The sequence below is a fragment of the Sorex araneus genome, chromosome X (assembly GCF_027595985.1).
Source record: "Sorex araneus isolate mSorAra2 chromosome X, mSorAra2.pri, whole genome shotgun sequence".
Classification (NCBI taxonomy): Eukaryota; Metazoa; Chordata; class Mammalia; order Eulipotyphla; family Soricidae; genus Sorex; species Sorex araneus.
In genome coordinates, this window is record NC_073313.1 from 202,713,351 (window position 1) to 202,736,042 (window position 22,692).

The following is a 22,692-nucleotide window of genomic DNA, read 5'->3' on the forward strand; positions in this document are numbered from 1 at the left end:
AAATTCCACAAGAGAATTTGAAGGAGCATTCAGAACATGGGAGACTGGGGGAAACAAGGGAGGGCTAAGAAGAATCCAGCAAGAATTTGAGTAGAAGGAAACTATTCTAAGAGTTGCTTTTGGTCTTCATACTAAATTAATTTTGCTACTTAATACTTTTTTTTCCCACTCTTGCTGGACCTTGTGTCACTTCACACTCCTCATTATGCCGTATAACAAAGAGATAACTATAAAGCAGAAACCGTTGGCAAGGAAACCAGTTCTGGCTTTATCACATTTCATTTTTTTTCTTCTAACTAAACTAGATTCATGATCATTGTTCATACCGAAGATTCAGAATTATTAGGGGAAAAAATGTTCTTTGAAGCTTGGAGCTTAGGTAATACGTCTTGGAAATTTTTATGTTAAAACGATTGAGAATATAGTAGTTTTGGGAAACTTCCTTTTCTGGAAGACATACATACTGAAAAATGGTGTTCTTTTTCCTTACATTCTCCCTGAAAGACCAGGGAAATATGGTCACTATGGAACATTTTCTGAGTATGTCTATCATGACTTAAGTTTGCATGTTCACTGTTACAGTTTCTTGCTTGAGTAAATTTCTTCTTTTACTTGAAATAGAACCCAGTAGGATATTTCATAATACCACATATGGAAATTTTATTAGCTATATTTTTGTTGCTCAATCTTGGGTGGCTGGTTACTCGCGCCTGCCGGCGTAGGGTAGACACATGCTGAGCCAGTCATTGTAGTGTGCGTGCAGCCCCGGATATCTAAGGGCATCACAGACCTGTCATTAATGGAGATGTTACTGGTGCCCGCTCGAGCAAATTGATGAACAATGGGATGACAGTGATACAATGATACAGTGATACTTTTGTTGCTTTTGGTCGACCCTTTAATTAATTTGGATAATTCTTTTATATAACACTAACTGATGTTGTATTAGTAGAAAATATTAAATGTCACTATTGAAAATCATTTTTGGAAAATTGTATTTCTTGAAAATCTAACACAGTTCATAAAGTCTTAAATGCTTTTACTGTTTTAAAAATATTTTAGACAGGTCACTGTATCTTTGTATTGTATTGCACCTTACCTTTGTGACCCCATGCTCTCTGCCTTGTCTCAAAGGATAGCAGCATCTCTGGCTTTCTCCATGTGCCCAGCAGGGATGCATGAGTAGCAGTATTAAGAATGAAAAACTCATTCTCCATGGAGATAGCTCAGTGTTTAGGGACATATGTATCGCTTGTTCTGGAACCCAAGTTCAAGTTCAAGCACCATTGGGCAGATATAGCTTGGTGAAACTGCATGGAAGGCCTTGGTCATTTTATTTACTGCAAGGCCTGAGAATGTGGAGTGTTGCGGAACCATCTGGTCTGGTTGATGGTCTGGCATCCTTGAACATTGCTTGGGAGCATCTCTCCTCCTCAAAAGAAACTCAATATAATATAGTCACGTGGTTTTCTCACCTTTGCTATTGTCCTCTAGTAGTTTACAAAAGCACTAGAATCGTTCTTTTTAATCTCTGTTACACCATGCACCTTATACTTTATTATCCTGTTAAACTTCAGGACATTTTTAAAACATTTTCTCACTCACATTGTAAAGAAGACATATTTCCTAATCCTCAAATTAATCCAATTTTTATCATCAAAATGTTGATACTCTCTAAAGTAAATTTTAAAGGATTTCTTTTTATACTTTTACTGGGGTGTTAATTAAGGAAAGGAAAAAAATTAAATTGGCTTTCTAGATATTGACAGTGTCAAACTACAAAATTTTTTCTATTATATTGGGGACTGCTGAATAGGTATAACTTTGACAGTGAGAACAGCTACAAGAAAAATAACTTCTGACTTCTTTTCTTTAGATTTGTTGCCAAACCATGTGCCATAGCTCTCAACATCCAGGCCAATGGACCACAAATTGCCCAACCAAATGCTATCCTGGAGAAGGTCTTCACTGCAATTACAAAGGTATGATTATTTGGAGGGGAGGATATAGATGGTCAGGAGCATCATCCTCAGTTTCAAATCATCCAGTTCCCTTTTCTCCTGGGTCTGAGAATCAGTTTTGCTGCTTTGTGTTCGAATGAATGCTCTTGGTAACCCAAGCTAGCCAGCATTGTGACTAGACCAACATATGAGGAAAAGCTAAATAAATAGGGTGTGTTTGAAACTTGATATTTACTCAAACTTGATCATTGGGACTTTAGAGGTCTGTCAATATAAAACATGCAAATTAGTGATTAGCCTGATTTTTTTTATCTCTTTTAATCTCAGATGACATGCAGATTTATGAATAAGAGTTGGAAGAGTGGAGGTAATTAAGTAGAGCTGAGGAATATGATTTATGTCCGGAAAAAAAAGTGCCCATTTACTGTGAGTGGGCATATCATTTGATTAAGCAACCATGGATATTTAAAACAGCATTGGGATTTCTCAAAATATTAAAAATGAAACAATTTAAAAACTCACTCCTCAGCATCTATTGCATGAACAGTGTTAATGCAAAAGGACAAATGCACATCTATTTACAATGACCAGTACCTGAAAACAACTCAGATATCCAACAACAAATGAGTGAATAAAGAAATTGTAAAATGTATACACAATGGAATACTGCTCAACTGTAAGAAGAGATAAAGTGCTGCACTTCACTATGATTTGAGGTGGAAAAAGAGGGTGTCATGTTGAGCAAGATCAGTTCGAATGAGAAAGATAAATGCTAGATGATCTCACTCATAATGTAGAATAAAGAAAGCAGTAGTTGTGATCAAAGTAAAAAAACAGTCGGAAGAACTGAGTTTTACCAATTAGGGATGGAGGGTTGGATAGAGGCTGGATGGTGGCTGGAGGCATTAAGGAACAGGATGGGGGTGAGAGATATTGGCACTTTGATAATATGATGCAGTAACATTATGCGCCTCAAATGTAGAAGTTAATTCTATGGTTAATAATGTTATTGCAATAAAAAATAATGTTCGCTGGCTTACTAACAGAAGCATTACTTCTGTTGTTCTAGTAGTTTTGATTCATAGGCAACTGTTAACAATGTGATAACTGAAGGAGCAAAGAATTGTAATGTGAAAGAATGATAATTGGGGGACCAGAGCCATAGTGCAGCGGGTAGGGCATTTGCCTTGACGTGGCTGACCTGGGTTCGATCCCTGGCATTCCATATAGTTCTCTGAGCACTTCCAGGAATAATTCCTGAGTGCAGAGCCAAGAGTAACCCCTGAGCATTGCCAGGTGTGCCTCCCCCCCCCAAAAAAAATAATGAAAATTGATTGAAGATTCAAAAGCTCTGAATTCATTGGGAGAAAATAGGAGAGAAGGTAGTCACTCTGGAGAGACTTTAATGGGACAGGGAGGAGGGGAGCAGGGGAGGGGAGGAAGATGGAAGTAGGAGCAGATTGCTGCCTCTTATTCCCACGTGAGAACTCCATTAGACAGAGAAAGTAGCATACAGGAGTGAAAAGCACTTAATTTAAACTCCTGAGAAAATGAAGCACAGCAACCAAATATCTTTTTTATCTGTTCTGTGGATGAGAGTAGGACAGAAATGTGATGTTCTGTGCGGTATTGTATTTGCATATTAAATGCTTGGTTTTCTGCTTTTCATTTTTCTGCGAGAATTACTGAGGCTTCTAAGATTTGTTTTAACATGGTTAAACAAATTTTAGTCCTTTTTCATATTTGTGCTATTTATTGCTTTGTCTCTTAAAAATGTCTTAAGACTATTGATTCAAATATTCAAGCATTTTTGTTTATTTTATGGTCTTTGTTTCTGTAAGGTATTCCCTTCTATTCAGTAAAAAGTGATATTTTTCTTGGTAAAAGCATAAAAATGCACAAAGTATTTTTTATATTTCTGCGTGAAGGAAGAATGAGTGGAATCTTAGGAAAAGTTCTTTCAGTAGCTCTGTGTGATGATTTTTGATTGTCTGATTCTAAACTGAATGAACACATATCCTGTGTCATTTAAAGGAACAAATTACTTGGAAGAAAACGTGCTTTTCTCTTAATGTATCTGTTAGCTACAGAAAAATACCTTTCCCCCTGTTTAAAAATGTACTGGGAATTATCAGATTCATTTAAAAAATGTGGAGAGCAAACCAGAGGTAGTCAAGGTTACATCTGATTCTGCTCTCAAATCAGTTCTGGTGGGATTAGAGCACCATATGAGATTCCAGGGATCTAACCAAGGTCAGCTGCATTAAATTTTTTAATTCTATAAAATAGTTCACAATATTTGATTACATTTAATATTCAAACACCAATCCCACCACCATTACACCTTACCACCACCATATTTCGTATATTTCCATCCCGAGCTCCAATCCCTGGCCCAAAGCAGAATCGAAATAATATATTTTGTATAGTTTATTATGAAAAACTGTTGAAAATGCTACAATAAAGTATCCTTAGAGGAAAGAGTGTAGAGATTGTTTTATTTCACACCAGGGCCATTAGCCGTTCTATAAGAGATTACTACCATGTTGTTAAAGGTTGAGCCTTGTGTGCTTTATGTTTTTATATATATGCATATATATATATATATCTCACTGTGTCACTGTATCATTGTCTTCCCGTTGTTCATCCATTTGCTTGAGCAGGCACCAGTAACATCTCCATTGTGAGACTTGTTATATGTATATATATATATGTAAAAAATGTATATTTCTCTCTAAGATTGGTTGCCTCCTACTTTGACGCTATCAAATGTGGTGCAGTACTCTTGGAGTATGGGTAGGGTGTATGGCATGAAGTGCAGCCGCATGGTCCAGGAACAGATTCACACATGGGTGAGGCTCAGCCCAAGTGTCTGGAGAACGGCCATGAGCATGGTGACAGCTGGGTTCTGGAGGTTTTTGGCCACCTGGGCTGGGTTCCTTGGGGCGGGAGGGCTCTCACCTGCCCCCCTCTAGGACATCCCAAGTGAAAGAGCCTTGCTCGGGGTCAGCCGCATGGTTAGGGTGAGCATCATGTTATGCTCCCTTCTGAGAGAGAAGGACATGACAACTGGATGGTGGCTGATGACGAGATTTTCTGGTGCCAGCCAGAGGAGGCTTATGGGCGTGACTGCTGAGTTGCCAGAGACAGCGGGGTATGGGCAGAGGATCTCTGTTTCCCGTCCCATTGAACCCAGAGTTCCCATTCACAAAGTCCTGCATACCTGGGTTTTATCAGAGATTCACTGATGGGTGAGGCTCGGCCTGACCATGTGGAGAGGGGCCGTGAGGGTCAGCTGCATTTAGCACCCTAACTCTTGTGGCTCTTCAGCTCTGGTTAATATTTAAATGTGAGTATGACACATATTTAATGCACTAAGCATACAATACTCTAAATGGATAATGAAATGACTTTCGTATCCAAATGTTGTGCCTCCTCTTGCAAATCCAAATGGACCGTTTATTTCCCTTGCCTTATGTTTGTTATGGTTTCTGGAGAAATTTCCTACATGAAGGTCATAAAAAGGATTTTGTAGCCATAGTGAAATGCTGGAGATTATTTACTTCTCACTGATTTTAAAGATCATATTCTTTTAGTTACCAAGGTGATTACATTAGGAGTCTTTATGTGATTAAAGCAAAAGACTTGTGTTTTAAATATAAATGCAGCAAATATTTGAGTTCTCTGTAGTTATCCAGTATTGTTTGTGATATAAGTAGATAAGAGGTCTGTTGATAGGAGTAGAAGAGGTGGGTATTGGAGAGTTTCAATAGTGTTCTGAATGTATTTGAGCAATACTCCAGTATCCTGGCTTTCACAAGCCTTCTTTCGGAGAATGGTATAGTTATCATCTTTCAAGTGAAAAGTAATGTACTTTCAAATTTTTTAAATCTAGGGGCTGGAGAGTAGACTCAGCAGAAAGGGCACTTTGCCTTGCATGTGGCCTACTCGGATTTGATCCCTGGCACTCCATAAGGTTTCCTGTGTCTTGCCATGAGGGATCTATGAACACAGAGCCAGGAGAAAGCCATGAGCACAGCTGAGTGTACCCCCCAAACCAAACACACAAGCACACACACTAACCCCACAAAAAAACTCTTAGAATCTGTTGTGTATAGTACTGACAACATAATTTGTAGGGATTAGTGAAAAATGAAATGTGGGATCCCTTGTTTAAAAAAGCATAAAGAACATAGCATTAAAGATATAAAAATACAGGTTTCCCTCCATTCTTCTGGAAGCTTGCTTTCTTGATCTCCCAAGAGTTGTTTTTTAAAAATTTTCTATTGATTGTTGTGCTCCATGTGGCATGGGACTTATCATGAGGTCAATATAGTACCTTGAAGCACCCTGTGATTCTGTGCAGGAACTGAGACCTGACAGATGTTAGGTTTTGTCTCTTGCCAATATACCATGCTAGTCAAGGGTGGAGGAGGTGAGGTAGGTGTATCACCTTCCCGTGGTCCTAATGTCCTAAACTGGGCAGTGGGTGACCTCCACTTGTATTGCAGTGATCACATTAGCAAACAATAGGTATCTAGATTGGGTTGAGCAATGACAGGTCTCCATATAGTTGTACTCCAATCTCACGGGGGTGTTGCCAGCCCACGGTGCAGGTGGCTGTTTTGTTAAAGGTGGACAGTCTCAGCTGGTTTCACCCTGGATCCCAGGGCAGCAGTAGTCACAGGGCAGGGGTGCTAACGAGGACAAGGAAGTAGAATGCCCAGAACTCATTTGGCAAGAGTGATGGGTCTGTGTCTGGGCCTAGATGCCAGGTCCCTGGTGCATGCTCCCCAGCCTTTTGGACTTCATATACAAAATACCGATTCCTGAAGAGTAATATTCAGAATTTCAGGATGGGGTTGGGTATCCTTCATAGGGGTGGAGCACATTCCTTATAATTTCAAAACCTGAGTTCAATCTCTTACTCCAGATGACTCCCCTGAGCACTTCCAAGTGTAGTTTTGGTGGCACTGGAGCTCTGGTAGTTTTGAGAAAACTACACTGCTGAGCCTCAGCACCAAACCGTCAGGCCCACACTGCAGGGATGAGTAATGCCGAGAATGGACCCCCGGTTCCCCAGCGCTACTGAAGAGGATCCTATGAGGCGATTCAAGACATTAGCACAGATCTTTAATGCACAGGGTAGCCATTCTAAATGTGGGGCCATGTGTGACTGTTCTGGTCCCATGCCGTGACTGTAGGTTTTTTTTTTTTTTTTCATGTAAAGAACAGATACATTTGAACTTCTTCATATTCTCCAGTTGCCCTTCCTTGGGAGGTTACAACTGTTCTGTTTGTCTTTTCGCTGGCTCTTGCCAGAGCTCTCTAAATCTAAAGGTTTTTGTTTTTCTGTTCTTGTTGTAAAGCCTCCCCTATGCAAAACATGTGCTAGAACACTGAGGCACATTTCCAGTCCCTAAGCGTAAAGCTTCATAAACATTTAGAGAGCCTACCTTTCATTTCAAATAATTAGCTTTTGGTTTTGAGTCAGTCAGAGCTGGATACTGGAACATGGACTGTGCTGTTCCCACATGGTGGCTGGTCTGGGGGTCAGTAAGTGAAAGTGTTTGTTTGGGCCAGTGGTTCACACACTTTCATTTGCCTTAGCAATGCCGGAAGAGTGAAATACAGTTTGTTTCATCCTGTTTCTGGATATTCTATTTTAGTAGGCTAAGGACCAGGTTAGAACCTGTGATAGAGTTGTCAGCTCATTTAAATATGAATGGAATGACTATTTTCTTTAATAAATATTGAGTTCATGTTACTTAACTGAGTATATTAAGATTTATTTAAAGAAAATATTTATCATTTTACATACCTTTATATATAATGTCAGACATTAAATTGACTTATGAAATATGTAATATATCAAATTTATACACATATTTGAGCCAGTAGAGAGATTATTCTAATATATTATTGTATAATCCCAACAATCTCAGTGTTATTTCTTTTGGGTGGGGAATAGGAGTTACCAAAACAACCTAGGGACACATAGGTTCAATGCATCCACATATATATGATCCACGTATATCATTAGTCCCCCTCAATACCACTTTGATTAGAAAGAATGAATAGATATTAGCAATGAAGCTATGCTTTATGATGCAGAGAAATTATATCTTAATCCATTTTTGTATGTTATACAGTATTTTAAAAATCAAAGGCAGGGGCTGGATCGATAGCACAGCAGGTAGGGCGTTTGCCTTGCACGCAGCCGACCCAGGTTCGAATCCCAGCATCCCATATGGTCGCCTGAGCACTGCCGGTGGTAATTCCTGGGTGAAGAGCCAGGAGTAACCCCTGTGCATCGCCAGGTGTGACCCAAAAAGCAAAAAAAAAAAAAAAAAATCAAAGGCAGATTTCCCGTAATTTATCCCCCACTGCGCTTATCCTCTTAACTTCCTTCTTTTTTTAAAAAAATTTTTTCTTTTCCCTCTCAGAACTGATTATAACTATTCAAATTAATCTAGGTATGGGGGTGGGTAAAACATTTATCAGTGAACATTACTCCATTCTTCTTTGAAATCTTTAAAAGAAAATACATCCTGGAGAAAGAACAGCTTAAAAAAATAAAGTATATACAGACATAAAAGAAGGAAAAGCACAAACTTAATTTTTGGCAAATTAGGAGATATAATGTGTAAGTCTCAAAATATATGTAAAGAGAGGCTAAGAAAACAACAGCTGGGCAGAAACCAAGTAGGAGGATGTGAAAAGTATGAGGCATGCACAAAGGGCTGAGCGGAGGCAGGCTTTACTGCCTTGGTGAAGCAGCAGAACTCAACAGCTCCTGAAGGTGAGCAAGATGAAAGCTCTCCGTTTGCATCGCCAGGCAGATATGTATCTGAACTTAGTTTCATTCTTTGGGGAGAGGGGAAGGAGGCACCCAGTAACTGGATGGTGGGCATATTTTTAGGAAGCAGTCAAGCGCCACAGCAGCTCAACTGTCAGAGCACTTCCTCCCTGCTTCCCATACGGCCAGGAGATGATGGAGAAAATCCATCTCCCTTAACCGTGAGCAATATGGAACATAGACAGCATCAGAGACAAGTCCAAGAAAGTGTAGCAACACTTATCAGCAGAAATTGCATCAGAAAATGAGGTCACGCTTCTCTGAGTTGGGATGGGTGACCCCTCTCCACTTCCCCAGGCAGCCACACCCACGGCCCACTCCCATGTCCCACCGCCACCGCCACATAAGCCCATCGAGCGGCCCTGTTCCAGAGATCCGTAATTAAATCTGGAAAGAGATCCACTAGCTACAAAATTTCTTAGATACACTGGTCTCAGCCGAGACCTTCATGGAGATTTTGTGATGGGGTCGGGCCAAGTTCCCTCCCTAACAAAACCCTGGCAGCCACATTCACACCCCAACAGCTGCCACCTTGCCTCCAGGCAGAGTCCACCACCTAACGACTGGGCTCTGTAGAGAAGCCAGTCTGCCGTAAATTTCAGTACACGTTTTTTTTGGCTGAAACCACCAGGTCTTCTTGGAGTGAGGGTAGGCAGCCTTCCCCAACTTCTTGTACTTCCAGAAGCCTCAGAACCCACATCCGTGTCCCACCGTTGCTGCCATGTAAGCTCACTATCCCATTAAATATTTTGGATTTTCTTGAGTATGGCTGTTTGCACATTAGATTGGGTGGGAATCTAACATAGTAGCTAACAAAGCGCAACTAACAAAAACATTAACGTGGAAGTCTTAGCTAGCAACACTGCTCAGAAAAGCCTCAGAAAAGGACTTAGTGTCCCACATGAGTTACAACAGTTTTCCCAAATTTTCTTTTAGTGAAGTATTTTTTTTTTAATTTATTTTATTCAATCACCAAGTGGAAAGTTACAAAGTTCTCAGGCTTATATCTCAGTTATACAATGCTCAAACACCCATCCCTTCACCAGTGCCCATATTCTACCACCAATAAAAACAAAAACAAAACAAAAACAAAAACAAAAAAACCAGTATACATCCCACCCCTCACTCCCCAAACCACCCCCTGTGCGTGAGTGATAATTTCACTTCCTTTTCTCTTTACCTTGATTACATTCCAAATTTCAACACACAACTCACTATTGTTGGAGTTTCAAAACCGACTCACTATTTTTGTTGGAATTTATCCCCCAAGAATACAGCTCTATTAACAAGGAAATATTTGATAATAAGTTTTCCACTGATGAGAATGAAGAGATAATATGTCGTGTGGCCGCGGTAGCGGCCGTGCGGTTTACAATTTCTGTATTATAGTAATTAAGTCCGCGGAGATTTAAGTTGGAAAATGAATCATTTCCCTTCCTGGAACAGCATGTAGCAAAAAGCTTAGTTCACAGTCTCCATACATGGTTGCAAGCACTTGCTGGAACCCCAAATCCTAAAGCTGTCTCTGGTTCCCGCTTGTTCCACATCCACCGGCTAGGCAGAGGCCTGGGCACTCGGGTCGAAACTCAGCCAGAGCCGAGCACCGGCCCCGGCTGGGACTGCCCCCGTATCCCGAGGCTGTTTCAAGTTCAAAGCACATTTTTTTTTTTCCGCACCAAAAGTTCATACCTGCTCAAAGGACCCACAAAATGTAGGACACCACGCCTTCTCCCGGAGGGGAGAGAGACCAAGAAGGAAAGATATTTCCTCCGTTAGCCGGTGTGGGGCAAAAGCTTAGTTCACAGTCTCCATACATGGTTGCAAGCACTTGCTGGAACCCCAAATCCTAAAGCTGTCTCTGGTTCCTGCTCGTTCCACATCCACCGGCTAGGCAGAGGCATGGGCACTCGGGTCGAAACTTGGCCGGAGCCGAGCACCGGCCCCGGCTGAGACTGCCTAGTGAAGTATTTTTAATCATTACATTAGCCATTTGGACTGGAGTGATAGCACAGCAGGTAGGGCATTTCCCTTGCATGTGGCCGACCCGGGTTTGATTTATCCGTCCTCTCAGAGAGCCCGGCAAGCTTCCAAGAGTATCCTGCCCGCACAGCAGAGCCTAGCAAGCTCCCTGTAGCATGTTCGATATGACAAAAATAGTAACAACAAGTCTCACAATGGAGACTGGTGCCCGCTCAAGCAAACTGATGAACAACAGGATGACAGTGCTATAGTGCTATATTAGCCATTGAGTGGTAACAAGCAATATAAAATAAATTAACATGGACCTGATATGGGGATGACTTGAGGGGTAGTTGTGAAAATGGAGACAATGGTGGAGGGAAGGTGAGAGTGATGGTGGGATTGGTGTTGGAATACTGAATGTCTGTAATGGATCATCATGAAAAACTTTGTAAACCATTCATTTTATAAATAATAAATACATAATACCATTTGTATTTATTTTTAAATAAATTGGAGTGGGGGAAGAAAATGGGGCCACAGAGTAAATCAACATGTGATCATTAGATTAACATAAAATCAAAAGATAGTGAAGTGATAACTGTGAAGACCAAAAAAAAAAAAAGGATATGAGAACTAAGAAAATAGTAGTTGGTAAAATGAAGTGCAGTGACAGGGGTTCAGGAGAAGTGAACCACCGAAATGATAAAAATGGAAAAGAATGTGGAAAACACAAATCAGTCCAGAAAACTCAGTGAGATACATGAGGGAGAAAGGAAAACTGTAGTCTATGGAACAAAAACAAAGAATACTTTAATAATAGATCAAGCAGATCAACAATCAATGTATAAGAAAGCTTGTAAGGGAAAAGCAGAATAGAATAGATAATGAAAATGCAATTCATGGGGCTGGAGCAATAGCACAGCGGGTAGGGCGTTTGCCTTGCAAGCGGCTGACCCGGGTTCGAATCCCAGCATCCAATATGGTCCCCTAGCACCGCCAGGGGTAATTCCTGACTGCAAAGCCAGGAGTAACCCCTGTTCATCGCCAGGCGTGACCCAAAAAGCAAAAAAAAAAAAAAAAAATGCAACTCAATGAATTTTTCTTAAAATAATGGAGGTTTTCCTTTCAAAATAATTTTTATTTTAGGCACCTTCACTTGTAATGTAACTCCTGTTGGGGTAGCACTGTAGCACTGTCGTCCCATTGTTCATTGATTTGCTCGAGTGGGCATCAGTAACATCTCCATTGTGAGACTTGTTATTACTGTTTTTGTCATATCGAATACGTCACAGGTAGCTTGCCAGGCTCTGGTGTGCAGGCAGGGTACTCTAGGTAGCTTTCTAGGATCTCCAAGAGGGATGGAGAAATCGAACCCGGGTCAGCTATGTGCAAGGCAAATGCCCTACCCACTGTGCTATCGCCCCAGTCCCCTGTTGGGGCATCATGATTGTAATGCTCAGGTTGTATACCCTCCACCCTCCAGTGGCATGTCCCATAACCATTGTCCCAGTATCACTCTCCATCTTCCTGCCCTCTTGTCCCTAGTCCACAACACAGTGGTAATCTAAGCTCACTTCTGTAGGCCAGTTCTCAGGTTCTATTGCCTTGGACATTTCTCACATCCTTACTATATTTCTTCATATCCTACACATGAGAAGATCATTCTATATCTGTCGTCCTAACTTCACTCAACATGATGTTCTCTAGATCTGTCTACACAACAGAAAATTGCATTACTTTGTCTTTTTTATAGCCAAGTAATATTTCATTATGTTTATGTTATTGTGGGCTGGAGCTATAGCAAAGCAGGTAGGGTGTTTGCCTTGCACATGGCTGACCCAGGTTCGATTCCTCCGCCCCTCTTGGAGAGCCAAGCAAGCTACTGAGAGTATCTTGCCCGAATGGCAAAGCCTGGCAAGCTACCCATGGTGTATTTGGTATGCCAAAAACAGTAATAACAAGTTTCACAATGGAGACAGTACTGGTGCCTGCTCAAGCAAATCGATAAGCAATGTGATGGCAATGATACAGTGAAATGTTATTGTAGTTTCTTTATCCAGTTATCTGTTCTTGGATACTTGGACTTGGGTTGTTTCCAGAGTTTGGCTGTTGTGAATAGTGGTACCTTAGACCTAGGATTATAGATATCTCTCTGAATAGAATTTTAGGCCTTGTGGTAGATGTCAAGAAGTGGAATTGCTGGGTCATATAAAAGCTTAATTCTTAATTTTTTTATGTGTCCATATTGTTTTCAAAAAAAGGTTGAACTAGTTCATATTCCCACCAACAGTGGCTGGAAGTTCCTATATCCTTTCATCCATACTAACATTAGTTGTTTGTCTCTTTGAAATGTGTGCTAGTTTCACTGTTATGAGGTGATATATTATTGTTGTTTTACTTTGCTTTTTCCTAGCAAATGACTCAGACTTTTTCATACACCTGTTGGCTGTTTGTGTGTCTTCATTGAGGAGATTTCTTTTCATTTCTTTCCCCCTTACTATTGGGAAAAAATCTATTGCTTTTTTTTTTCCTCATTAAGCTTTATAAGTGCTTCATGTATCTTTGATATTCACCATTTGTCAGATGAGTGGTAGGCAAATATTTTCTTTCAATCTATGGGATGTCTTTTTTTTCTGGTCATAAATTGTTTTGTAATGTAGAAATTTCTTAAGTTGATATAGACCCATTTCTTCTATTTTGCTTTCTTTTGTTTGGCCAATGGCATCGAATCATTGAAAATGCCTCTAGATTCAACGTCATAGGATTCTGCCCATGTTTTCCTTGATATAATTTATTAAATCCAGGTCTGTTATTGAGCTCATTAACACATTTTTATTAGACTTTTGTGCAACATATGGATAGGGGCTTGAGTTTGTTTTTTTCATACATGTAACTGATCACTTTCATGGATACCATTTGTTGAAGAGACTGTCTTTGCTACATTCCATAATCTTTGCTTCTTTGTTGAAGATTAGCTGAGAGGCTGTCTCTGCATTCTCAGTTCTATTCCATTGGTCTGAGATTCTTTTATGTTTCAGTATCACAATATCTTGATTACTATAGTTTTTTAGTATAATTTAAATTTTGGAAAGAGAAGCCTTCATCCTTACTCCCCTAGGATTGTTTTTGACTGTTTAGGGGGTCCACATAAACTTCAATAGCTTTTTGTCTGTTTTTTTTAATGTAATGGATATTTTTATAGGAACTGTGTTGAATTAATATAGTGCCTTGGATAAGACTGTCTTTTTGGCAATATTAATCCTTCCAACCCATGAAAAAGGGATATGTTTCCATTTCCTTTTATCTTTTATTTTTTTCAGTAATGGTTTCCAGTTTTCTTTGTCTTTAATCACTTTTGTTAAGCTGATTCATGGGTACTTGATTTCTTTGAGGCACAATTGTTAATGGATTTTTTAAAAAGATTCTCTCTTCAATTTTATTGTTTGTATTGAGATGACATTATTTCTGCACATTGATTTTGAAGCCTACCACTTTACTATATGAGTCTATTGTTTCTAGGATTTTTTTGTGTAGCATCTATAGGGTTGTCTAAGAATAGTGGCATGTTATTTGTGAATAGTAAAAGTCTGACTTCTTTTCCAATCTTGATGCCTTTATATATCTTTCTTGCCTAATTACTATGACAAGTACTTGGAATTCTATTTTAAATAGCAGTGATGACAGCAAAAGCTGTGTTAGAGGTAAGTTTATAGCTCTACAAGCATTTCTCAGGAAGGAAGAGTGAGCCTATATAAGTAACCTAACCTCAGTATCTTGGAAAATGACCAACAAAAGGAGTCCAAAACAGACAGGAGGAAGGAAGCAATCAAATTTAGAGCAGAAATCAACAAGATGGAAGCCCAAAAAAGAATATGAAAGATCAATGAAACCAAGTGCTGGTGCTTTGAGAAAATAAGCAAGATCAATAAAATTCTAGCAAGGCTCACAAAAAAGGATGAGAGAAAATCCTAATAAACTGAATCAGAATTGAAAAGGGGAATGTCACAACAGAAACTACAGAAATTCAAAGGATCATTAGAGATTCCTTTTGAGAATCTTTATGCCAAGCAACAAGAAAGCCTTGTGCAAATGGACAAATTCCTGGATTCCTATACTCTCAATGCTGAACCAAGAGGACATGGAGTACTTGAACAGACCCATCACTATCAAGGAAATTGAAACAATAATAAAAAAATCTCCCCCAAAACAAGAGTCCTGGCCCAGATGAATTCATTAGTGAATTCTTCCAAATCTTTAAAGAGCACTTACTCTCAGTCCTCTTTAAGCTTTTTCAGGAGATTGAAGAATCAGAAGCACTTCCAAACAGTTTCTAGAGGCAAATATCACCCTGACACCGAAAGCAGATAAAGACAACACAAAGAAAGAGTATATTACAGGCCAATATCCCTGATGAACACTGATGTAAAGATTCTGAACAAAATCCTAGCAAACAGAATCCAACGACTCATCAAAAAGATCATATACACCATGACCAAATAGGATTCATCCCAGGGATACAAAGATCATTTAACACTCGCAGCAAGTCAATTAGCATAATACAATATATCAATGAAATAAAAGATTAAAAACCATATAATCAGTAGATGTAGAGAAAGCACTTGACAAGATCCAGCACCCTCATAATAAAAACTCTCGACAAAATGGGAACTAAGGGAACTTTACTCAGTATAATAAAAAGGTATTTACCACAAACCCACAGAAAGTATTGTTCTCAATGGGGAGAAAATAAAAACTTTCTCTTTAAGATTGGGGACAAGACAAGGTTGCCCACTATCACCACTTCTATTCAATATAGTACTGGAAGTTCTTGCCATAGCAGTTAGGGAGGAAAAAGATATCAAGTGCATCCAGATAGGAAAGGAAGAGGTCAAGCTATAACTATTTGCAGATGACATGATACTATGCTTAGAAAATCCTGAAAACTCTACAAAAGAAGCACCTAGAAACAACATGGTTGTATAGTAAAGTAGCAGGCTACAAAATCAACACCAAAAAGTCCATGGCTTTCCTATATACAAACAATGAAAGAGAAGAGAGAGATAATCTTGAAAAATACCGTTCACAATAGTGCCTCAGAAAATCAAGTACCTCAGAATCAGCTTCACTACAGAGGTGAAGTATCTATACAAAGAAACTTACAAAACACTACTTCAAGAAATAATTGAGGACACTAGGAAATGGAGACAAATCTCCGGCTCATGGATAGATAAGATTAACATTGTCAAAATGGCAATACTCCCCAAAGCATCATACAGATTCAGTGCTGCCCCTAAAAGGATACCTATGACATTCTTCAAAGAAATAGACAAAACACTCTTTAAATTCATATATGCAACAATAAACCCCCATGAATGGCTAAAGCAATCCTTGGGAAAAAGATGTGTGGCATCACCTTCCCCAACTTCAAATTGTACTACAAAGCAGTAGTACTTAAAACAGCATGGTATCAGAATAGAAACAGACCCTTAGACCAATGGAACAGAGTTGAATATTATGTCACAGACTCTCAAATATGTGATCACTTAATCTTTAACAAAGGAGCAAAAAGTGTGAAGTGGAGCAAGAAAACCCTCTTTATTAAGTGGTACTGGGAAAATAGCTACTTGCAACAACAACAACAACAACAACAGAACTCACATTTCTGTCTGTGCCAGGCACAAATGTTAGATAAAAGTAGATTAAGAACCCCAATATCAGATCTGAATCTATAAGGTACATGGAAGAAAATGTAGGCAGAGCCCTCCATGATATTAAAGCTAAAGGCATCTTTAAGGATGAAACACCACTGACCAAGCAAGTGGAAACAAACATAACCAAACAGAATACATTAAACTAAGAAGCTTCTGCACCTTCAAGAAACAGTGACCAAAATACAGACAGAGCCCACTGAATAGGAAAAATTATTTACCCAATATCCATCAAATAAGGGGTTAATATCCAGGATATACAAGACATTAGTTGAGCTATACAAGAAAAAACCTCCAACACATCAAAAAATGGGGAGAAGAAGTGAACAGAAACTCCTTAAATAAGAAATACAAATGGTCAAAAGGCACATGAGAAAATGCTCTACATCAGTAATCATCAGGGAGATGCAAAACAAAACAACAATGAGATATCATCTTACACCACAGAGACTGGCACATATCAAAATGAACAAGAACAACACTGTGCGGATATTGGGAGAGAGGGACTCTCACTGTTGGTTGGTGGGAATGCTGACTGGTCCAGTCTTTCTGGAAAGCAATATGGGCATTCCTCAAAAAATTAGAAATTGAACTTCCATATGACCCAGCAATACCATTTCTGGGAATATATCCCAGGGGTGCAAAGAACATAGCAGAAATGTTCTGTATGTTCATTGCTACACTGTTCACCACAACCAGAATCAGGAAACAACCTGAGTGCCACATACGCAATGGAATACTATGCAGCTGTTGAAAAAGATGAAGTCATGAAAGTTGCTTATAAGTGGATGGGTATGAAGAATATCATGCTAAGTGAAATGAGTCAGAAAGAGAGGTACAGGCATAGCATGACTGCAATCATTTGTAGGATATGAAATAACATAATATGAGACTAACACACAGGACAATAGAAAAAAAGTGCCAGGAAGATAGCTTTATAGTTGGAAGCTTGCCTCTTGAGCTTGGGGAGAAGGCAGATGGGATAGAGAATGGATCAGTAAATCAATGATGGTTGGAAGGATTGCTCAAGGTGGGAGATGTGTGCTGAAAGTAGATAAAGGACTGAACATGATGTCCTGTATTGCAAACCATAATGCCCCAAAGTAGAGACATATTAAGAAGGAAATTGTCTGCCATAGAGGCAGGGGTTGGGGTGGGGTGGGGATGGCGGGAGGGATACTGGGGACATTGGTGGTGGAAAATGTACACTGGAGGAGGGGTGGATGTTTGATTATTGTATGACTGAATCTCAATCATGAGAACTTTCTAATTGTGTTCCATGGTGAGTCAATAAAAAATAAATAGATAGCAGTGGTGAGATTGGGCAACCTTATCCTTTGCCCTTATCTTACAAGGAAGTCTTCCAGTTTTTTCGTGAATGAATATGATGTTCACTGTAGGTACTTGGTTTTGACTGTCTTGAGGAAAGTTCTTTCTTTTCCCATCTTATTGAGTTTTTTTTTCAAAAAAATTATAACTGGATACTGGATCTTCTCAAGTGTCTTCTCTGTGTTTATTGATATGATCATATGATTTTTACATTCCTTGTGTTAATATGGTACATTGTTGATGGACTTGCATTTATTATACTATCCTTAAAATTATTTTTTTGTATTTTATTAAGTAATAGCACTGTAGCACTGTCGGCCCCTTTGTTCATCGATTTGCTCAAACGGGCACCAGTAACGTCTCCATTGTGAGACTTGTTGCTACTATTTTTTTGGCATATTGAATATGCCATGAGTAGCTTGCCAGGCTCTGCCCTGCGGGAGGGATATTCTCGGTAGCTTGTGGGGCTCTTATTAAGTAGTTCACAATACTTAATTATGTTTAATAGTCAAACACCAATATCACCATCATTACACCTTCCACAACCAAATTTCGGATATTTCCATCCCGAACCCCAATCCCTGCCCCAAAGCAGAACCAAAATAATATATTTTATATTGTTTATTACATACTATTCTTTTATTTCTGGGATAAATCCTACTTGGTCATGGTGTGTGACCTTTTGAAATATTTTTGGATTTGGTTTGCTATACGTTTGAATCCTCAATATTTTGTTTAGGATCTTTGCATCTGTGTTCATAGGGAATGGACTATAGATCTATAGATTTGTAGTTATTTTTAAAAATAATGTTTCTCTCTGCATTTGATATCAGGATATTTGCCTCATAGAAACTGGGAGGATTTCATTTTTTTTTTTGACTTTCTGAAAAAGCAGGAAAGTATTTGAAGTTAGTCTTCTTTAAAGATTTGTAAGAACTTGCTAGTAATTTCACCTGGACCTGAGCTTTTGTTTTTAGGGAAACTTTTGATTGCTATTTGAATTTCAGTGATAGTAATCTGTCTGTTCATGTATTCTGTTTCCTCTTGATTCAGCTTTGCAATGTTCTCAGAGTAAAAAAAAAAAATAACTAATTTCTTTTAGATTCTCTGGTTTTCTGGCATAAATATTTTTATAATGATCTTTTGAATATCAGTTTGTACATATTGTGATTATCTCCCTGTTCACTTTTATTTGGTTTATTAGAGCTTTCTCTCTTCTTTATCTCATTGTGGGTCTCTCTTATGGTTTTATTGTTTGTTTTTTTGTAAAATCAGTTTTTGTTGATCTTTTGAAATTTTTTTCTAGTTTCCATTTTATTGCTTTTTATTCTAGGTGTTTATCATTTCCTTCCTTTTGCTTGCTTTGTGTTCCCTTTGCTGTTCTAACTGCTTATGCTGTGCTATTAGATTATTTATCTGGGCCCTTGCTTACTTCCTACCTTGCGGTTGCATTGCTATGAACTCCCCTCCTAACACTGCTTTTCTTGTGCTCCATATGTTTTGTTAATGAATGTGTTCATTTTCATTTGTTTCTAAGAATCTTTTGACTTCTTCCCTGATTCCTCTTTGGCCCACTGGTTATTCAGTGTTAGTTGTTTATAATTTCCAAGTGTTTGAGCTTTTTTCCTATTATTTCCATTTGTTGTTAATTTCCATTTTCAAAGCATGTTGGTGTGAAATATTTGATATGCTTCCTGTCTTCTTGATTTTATGGGGCTATCTTTTGTGACCAAGTTTGTGGGCTATCTTAGAGAATGTCCTATGTACACTGAAAGAGAATGTATACTTTTTGAGGGGCAAGGACCCTATAATTAATGTCTTCTACACCCATTTCTTCTTTCATAGCCATCTCTTCCATTTCTTCTTTCAAAACCAGTTCTTCTTGTGGAGATAATTGTTCAGTTATCTATCCAGCAATGATAGAGGAATGTTAAAGTTGTGTTTCTGTCAGTATCATATCTATTAGCAATCATGTGGAATATTTGAAGTCTATCTTTTGGTGCATGTTTGATAAGGAATGTGACTTTTTCATAATATTTTGAGCCCCTGATCATTAAGAAATGACTATCCCAATGTCTTATACCCTTTTAAATGTAAATGTTCTTTTTTGTCTGATATAATGATCACAGCCTTGGTTTTCTGTTTGTTTTGGGGTCACACCTGGAAGTATCTTGGCTTTGAACCTAGGGATCACTCTTGAAGTGACCTGTAGGACCATATTTGGGTAGAGGATTATACCCAGGTTTACCCCATGCAAGGCCAGTATCTTAACCAATGTTCTACCTCTCTAGCCCCATTTTTTTAAATTAAACTTTTGCTATTTGGGGGGATTCACCTGGCTGTCTTCAGGGCTTTATCCAGGCTCTTTGTTCAAGTATCACTACTAGTGGGCCTCAGGAGACTTATTTGTGGTGTGAGGGACCAAATCACAGTTATTTGGCAACAAAGCAATGCCTTTCTTGCTATACTATCTCTCAGGGAACATTCCAGCCCTTTAAAGAGAACTATTTGCCTGCAAGATTGTTTTTCAGCCTTTGACTTCCAGCCTATGTTTACCCTGACTCTAGGTATGCCTCTTATAGGTAGCAGAAAGTTGTGTTCAGTTTTCTTATCCATCCAGTTATGCTGTGTCTCTTAATTGATGGGTTCAGCCCATTGACATTGGGTGATAATGTTGAAATGAAGTAATTGGGGTCAGGGGGCTGGAGAGATACTACAGTGGCAGACTGTTTGCCTTGCATGTAACTGACCCAGGTTTGATCCCTGGCACTACCTATAGTTCCCTGAGCCCACCAAGAATGATCCCTGAATACACCTGGGTGTGGCCCAAAAGACAATAACAAGAAGGAATTAATTACCATCATTTTGTAGAAGTTATGCATCTTTGTAAAGTTTGTTTGTCCTTTGAAGACTAATGGTTTTTGTAAAACTGGTTCCAAGGTTATGAAGTTCCAAAACTGTTGCCTGTTCCTGTTTTGTATTGTTCCTTCAAATATAAGTGATTACCTCTCTGAATAGAGTATTCTTGGTGATATGTTAATTTCATTGAGTTTTTTTTTAAATTAAAACTATGTCCCACCATTTTCTTCTGGACTGTAGAATATTAATCTGCTATGAATCTCATTCAGATTTCCTTTGTATAAGAGTTTCTTCTTTTCTTCTTGCTGCTTTCAATATTTGGTCTCTGTCTCGCTTTTGTCATTCTGATTACAATGTGTCTTAGAATTTTTCTACTTGGATCTATTTTAGACTTCATAAAGAATGATAAATAACTTAATAGTAAAAAATTTTAATTTACCTCAGTTTATGACATTGAGTAAGGAAAGTATGGCAGTACATAGAAATTATGCACTGCACTGTAGCATTGTTGTCTCATGGTTCATCGATTTGCTTGAGTGAGCACCAGTAACATCTCCACTGTGAGACTTGTTGTTACTGTTCTTGGCATATCAAATATGCCACACGTAGCTTGCCAGGCTCTGCCGTGTGGGCAGGATACTCTTGGTAGCTTGCCAGGCTCTCCAAGAAGGATGGAGGAATTGAACCTGGGTCGGCCACGTGCAAGGCAAACACCGTACCCACTGTGCGATCACTGTGCTATCGCTCCAACCTTACAGAAATTACAAGATAAAGAAAATTTAAACAGCAGATTTAGAACCTGTATTCTGAAGAGGGCTGGAGCGATAGCACAGCGGGTAGGGCATTTGCTTTGCATGCAGCTGACCCGGGTTCGATTCCCAGCATCCCGTATGGTCACCCGAGCACCGCCAGGAGTGATTCCTGAGTGCAGAGCCAGGAGTCAGCCCTGAGCATTGCCGGGTGTGACCCAAAAAGCCAAAAAAAAAACAAAAAAAACAACAAAAAAAAGAAACTGTAGTCTGAAGAGAGATTGTATATATCCCTTTCAAGTGCTTTTTGAATATTTACAAAGTTTTGAATTTTATTATGTCCCATACCAAGAAAATTTAAAACTAGACATGCATTAGTAATACATTAGTAAAAATTAGAAGCAAAAGTATCATAAAACAAAGCCTCTTGCTTTCTTAATCACTTGAATAAAAATAGAACTTCAGAAACTTTAAAAAGCAGTGATGATACAAACTTTATTCAAATGCCTGAGCAGTGGTTCTGATGAAAACTCATATATGAATAATATAATAACCACTTACACATTGAAAAAAGAAACATAAGTGAAGGTAATCAAGAAGAAATTAATAAAGATAAAGCAGAATTAGAGGTATCAAAACTATTGAATTGAAAATTATTTCCAAATGACCTATGTATAAAATTTCAATGTTGTATGTAATAGTTTTATGTTAGCTAGCCCAATCAAGAAGAAATAAGGCACAGATTTCCAACATTAATTAATAATATCACAGAGGTGAAAATAAAACTAAAAGATATTTTTTAACCTTTGCAAAGAAAATTTAAAAACTTCAATAAACTAATTATATAAAATTATATACTGTAGCACTGTCATTCTGTTCTTCATCAATTATCTTGAGCGGGCACCAGTAATGTCACCATTGTGAGACTTGTTATTGTTTTTGGCATATCGAATACACCACAGGTAGCTCGCCAGGCTCTGCTGTGTGGGCGGGATACTCTCAGTAGCTAGCCAGGCTCTCTGAGAGGGATGGAGGAATAGAACCCAGGTCGGCCGTGTGCAAGGCAAATGCCCCTACCCACTATGCTATCACTCCAGTCCATGAGATTATAGAATTAAATATAATTTATTTGATGTATATACTTATAAATATCAGATTCAGAGCTAACCTACAAAAATGTACTGTGTTCAGATGTTCTCAGAGTCAAATTCTAATAGACTCTTAAAGAATAGGTAATTCTAACATTTTAAGCTATATTGATGGAA

General features: G+C 38.7%; 1 protein-coding gene across 1 annotated transcript in view; it reads left to right on the forward strand.

Annotated features, from left to right (window-relative positions):
- The window catches only part of CERS6 (ceramide synthase 6), a 332,575-nt gene that overhangs the window by 82,689 nt on the left and 227,194 nt on the right, over positions 1-22,692 (forward strand). The window contains exon 2 of the mRNA XM_004601129.2: positions 1,877-1,982. Within this exon, the coding sequence (XP_004601186.1) occupies positions 1,877-1,982 (106 nt within the window). The remainder of the gene's footprint in view (positions 1-1,876; positions 1,983-22,692) is intronic.